The sequence below is a fragment of the Cyclospora cayetanensis genome, unplaced genomic scaffold (genome assembly GCF_002999335.1).
Source record: "Cyclospora cayetanensis isolate NF1_C8 unplaced genomic scaffold, CcayRef3 CcayRef3_contig_474, whole genome shotgun sequence".
Taxonomy (NCBI): domain Eukaryota; phylum Apicomplexa; class Conoidasida; order Eucoccidiorida; family Eimeriidae; genus Cyclospora; species Cyclospora cayetanensis.
This window is the reverse complement of record NW_020312452.1, coordinates 431-4731: the sequence shown is the minus strand read 5'-3', so window position 1 is coordinate 4731 and position 4301 is coordinate 431. Positions and strand designations below refer to the sequence as shown.

At 53.5% G+C, this 4301-nt stretch overlaps 1 protein-coding gene across 1 annotated transcript; it reads left to right on the top strand.

Moving 5' to 3' along the window:
- Positions 1-701: 701 nt before the first annotated feature.
- LOC113146655 (forkhead box protein P2-like) lies at positions 702-1563 on the top strand (the record flags this gene model as incomplete). The annotated part of the gene is made up of 2 exons (XM_026334671.1): positions 702-990; positions 1256-1563. Coding segments are annotated over exons 1-2 (597 nt in total), but the record flags the coding sequence as incomplete, so codon positions are not given.
- Between the last annotated feature and the right edge of the window lie 2738 nt (positions 1564-4301).

Below are 4301 nucleotides of genomic sequence, written 5' to 3'. Positions count from 1 at the left end.
CCCTCCCTCCTCTTTTCTGTCCCCCCCCCCCCGCCCCCCCCCGCTCTCCTTGTCTTCTGCTTGCCCCTGTTCTCTCTCCATCTCTCTCTTCCACTCTCCCTCTCTACCTCTCTCTCACGCCCCCTCACCCCACCCACACACACCCCTCCCTCCCCGCACCCCCCCTCTCTGTCTCTCTCTCTCTCTCTCTCTCTCTCTCTCTCTCTCTCTCTCTCTCTCTCTCTCTCTCTCTCTCTCTCTCTCTCTCTCTCTCTCTGTCTCCCTCTCTCCCTCTATTCAGAACCTCCCTCTGGAAACATAAACAGCGCACTTAATCGTAGAAGGAGCTGTGCAGTTTTTCGCTTTGCAGGGGAAAGACAGGAAGTGCTTATCTTTGCTAGCCAGCCTCTCTGAGCGTTCTCTTGCTGCGCGATTGGCATCCCTCCATCTGAGTGCGCAGCGTCTGCTGTTGCCACCCCACCAGCTTCTGCAAGAATTCGATGAGGTCAGCTGCAGCAGAGAGAGCATCAAAAACTGCAGAACGAGGATGCCTCCAAAGTGACACACACACACACACACACACGCAATGTAAATGTGTGGAGCAGTCTTTCTGCGTGTCTGCTCCTTGTCTCACCTTGGATGGCGTGCGCCTGCTTGCCACTTTGCAGCTCGAGAAACAGCAGGAGATGCTGCAGGCTCGACAGCAACAGCAGCCTTTCCTCATGCAGGATGACCACCACGTGACGCAAGACTTTTACTTCTGCTTTGCATCCTTCATCGACTCCTTGATCGAAGAGGCTAGGCAGCGAGATGCTCAGCTGCTGCTGCCACAGCACAGCAGCAGCAGCAGCAGCAGCAGCAGCAGCTTCGGTGGAGATGCCTTCTTCGCTTATCCTCCCTCGCTGCCTGCAGCCTTATCTGGAAGGCGCAAGACAGGCAAGCAGCATTCCTCGCAGCAGCAGCAGCTGCTGCAAGAGGGAAGCTGCCAGCCTACGGCTAAAGACAAGGAAGGTGAGCTTGCACGAACGGCCTTCGACCGGTACTAAGGCTTTTCGTTTTGCAGCTGCTTGTACTGCGGATTCGAGTGCTCCTACTGCTGCCTCTCCTCTTTCTGATACTGTGGCTTTTGTGCCTTGTGCTTCTTCGTGCGCATGGTCGGAGGTTTGCCCTTACGTAGCGATCCAGCCGCTGCTTCACCGCATGCAGTTGCCGTTCGAAGCGAAGCCCGCACAGGCGTCTTCCCCACGTGCTGCTTGTGTGGCTGCTGCTGTCTCAGAGCTAACACTCTCTTTTCTCGTCTGCCAGTCCGTGCGGCTACACCTCAAGGTGCTGCAGCAGCAGCAGGAGATCTGCTTGCACGTGCAGCAACAGCAGCAGCAGCAGCAGCAGCATTTTCCAAGCTGGAAGCTGGAGAGACAGCACCTGCAGTGGCACGGGCAGCAGCAGCAGAAGCGGCGACATCATCAGCAGCAACTCCTCCGACAACACGCAAGCCTTCACTGTCTGCTTGCCTTAGCCTTCTCATACACCACTCCCAACACGTTTGTAGGACCACGTCTGCAAATATCTGTTGCGACGGCAACAGTAAGCTGCAGCCGAAGAAAACCACCAGCAAGGCTGCTTCCCCAGCTGCTTCGCGGAGGGATGTAGCTGAGGCGACTGCAGCGCACCAGCAGCAGCAGCAGAAGCAGCAGCAGAAGCAGCAGCAGTGGTTCCTGTGCTGCTGTGTGTGAATTTGCGTCGTGCAGCGCTTCTCAGAGTTGCTGCAAACTATATTTGCAGACGAATTACACAAAGTTCCCGTATCCCGATGGTATGTTGCTGCAGCTGTGTGTATGTGTGTGTGTGCATGTGTGTGTGTGTGTGCATGCATGTCTTGCTGCCGCTGCAGCTCTCTGTGTGTGTCTGTGTCTTGCTTGCTGCCACTGCAGCTGTTTGCGTCTTGCTGCCGCTGCAGCTCTCTGTGTGTGTCTGTGTCTAGCTTGCTGCCGCTGCAGCTGTTTGCGTCTTGCTGCCGCTGCAGCTCTCTGTGTGTGTCTGTGTCTAGCTTGCTGCCACTGCAGCTGTTTGCGTCTTGCTGCCGCTGCAGCTCTCTGTGTGTGTCTGTGTCTTGCTTGCTGCTGCTGCTGCTGCTGCTGCTGCTGCTGCTGCTCTTTGATTGGAACTCTTGCATGCGTCGAGGCAGGCTGCTGATGCATGCATCTGCCTCCGTGTGTCTGTTGCTGCAGGGCGTCAGCAATAGGCTTTCTGACATCGCGATTGCTGCACGGCGGCTTGGGAGACAGTTGCTGCGTCACTCTGTTGGCTCGGCTGTTGGCAGCGCAGCCGCAAAAGGTGCTGTGGAGTCTTTTATCATTTTCGAATCCAGTGCATGCGCAGAATATTCGTGCTTACAGTGCGAAGTATGACTTGACGATTGCGACGGTACGTCGAAAGGGCCCCCTGAAGGCGACGCGCAGGTAGAGCCAGCGGGGGAGGCCTTTTGAAAAAGAAAAAGAAAAAGAAAAAGTTCTTTTCTCAGAAAAAACGCGCTTTCCTTACAAGTGCAAGCCAGTGGAGGGTGGCGGTGTGTGGTGCGTCTTGTTGGCGAGAGAGAGAGAGAGAGAGAGAGAGAGAGAGAGAGAGAGAGAGAGAGAGAGAGAGACAGAGAGAGAGACAGAGAGAGGGAGTCTATCTCTCTCTCTCTTTCTCTCTGCGTTTTAATTCTGCGGCTCGAGATGTTCTTCTATGACTGGCATGTTTGCACGCGCTCCTCTCAGCTGCTTCTCGCTGTCTGTCTGTCTGCCTGCATGCATGCATGCGCATGATGGTCGCCTGTCGTGAGAGGTACCGTTGTCAAACCCACCTGCGTGTCGACGTCGCTCTGTGCCTTTACGGCAGCAGCGGGGTACACGTCGTAGCCTCTTGTCAGCGATACATCTGGGGAGAGAGGGAAAAAGGAGGTGAAGAGGCAGTGGTTTGAAGAGATGTTGTTCGAACTTCTCGAGCAGCAGCACCTCCGCTGCCGCGGCTACTTGTCGCATAGTTGCAGAGCCTGTTCCTTTGCTCGAAACGCAGGAGTGTGCTGAGTGTATTACATCTCAGCTGCCTGTTTCATGTGCATGCATGGACCAGATTTGAGGCGGGAGGAGGGGTGGGTGTCTTTGCAGCCGCAATTCGCTGAATTCCGCTTCCAGACTTATACGACATGCGCGGCAGCAGCAGCGGCGGCAGTGGCGTGGGCAAAGGCGAAGGGCATGTCACCCCCCTTGAGAGCGATGATAGTTGGCTTTGTTTGTGTGGCGGGAGAGTGCCTTTTCGTCGGGGGGTGGGGGAGGAAGGGGGAGTATCTTTGCACGTGTTAGTCGGCAGCCTTGAGGCGCAGACGTACAGACACCGCATGGCTCCACGTCGGTGCTGGCAAAGGGCGCTGCTGCGGGTGTATTTGTGTGTATATATATAAGTATATCTGTATACATATATATGTAAATATATCTGTGTGTGTATACGTGTGTATATATATGTGTGTATTTATCTGTGTGTGTATATATATGTAGATATATCTGTGTATGTATATGTATATGTATGTGTAAATATATATGTGAATACATCTGTGTGTATATATGTATGTATGTATGTGTGTCTGTCTGCAGGCGCTGCAACTGCAGAAGACAGCACCAGCAGAGCCACCAGCTGCGGATCTGAGGAAATTGCTACCTCTGTGCGTTCTGCGAGTTAGCGTCCTCCTAAATCTGATCAGAATTTCCTGACTGCGGCTTTGGTCTGGCCGTCTTTTTTTGCAGGCTGGTAGCAGTGTGTTTTTGTGTATGTGTGTGGTAGTCTATATATATATTTATATATATATATATGTGTGTGTGTGTGTTTGCACGTGAGTATATGTATGTATGTATATATATCTATGGCAGTGTCGGTGTCTCGCTATATCGCCGCTCACCCTCACACTCTCTCTGCGATGCGGGTGACACCCCTCAAACGAGACGTCAGAAAGTATTGCATTTGCCTTATCCCTCACTGCGTGTATGTTCATCATCAGGTATGAAGGGATAGGCAGAGAGCTGCACGCTGCAGCCATGCTAGAGAAAGTCTCTGGACCTGCTATCCAAGTAGAGGAGCACTTTCCAAAGTTGGAAGCGTAAGTCTCCACATGGTGTCTCGCTGCGGGAATCGATGCGTGTTGGTTTAAACGAGGAGCAAAATGCGAGGGGAGAGGGAGGAATGATGAGGGGGAGGGGGAGATCGGGAGGGAGGCAATGCTGCGTCTACGAGGCCCCTTGTGCCTCATGATGTGTAAGTGGATTCTCCAAATGTTGCGCTTGTCTATG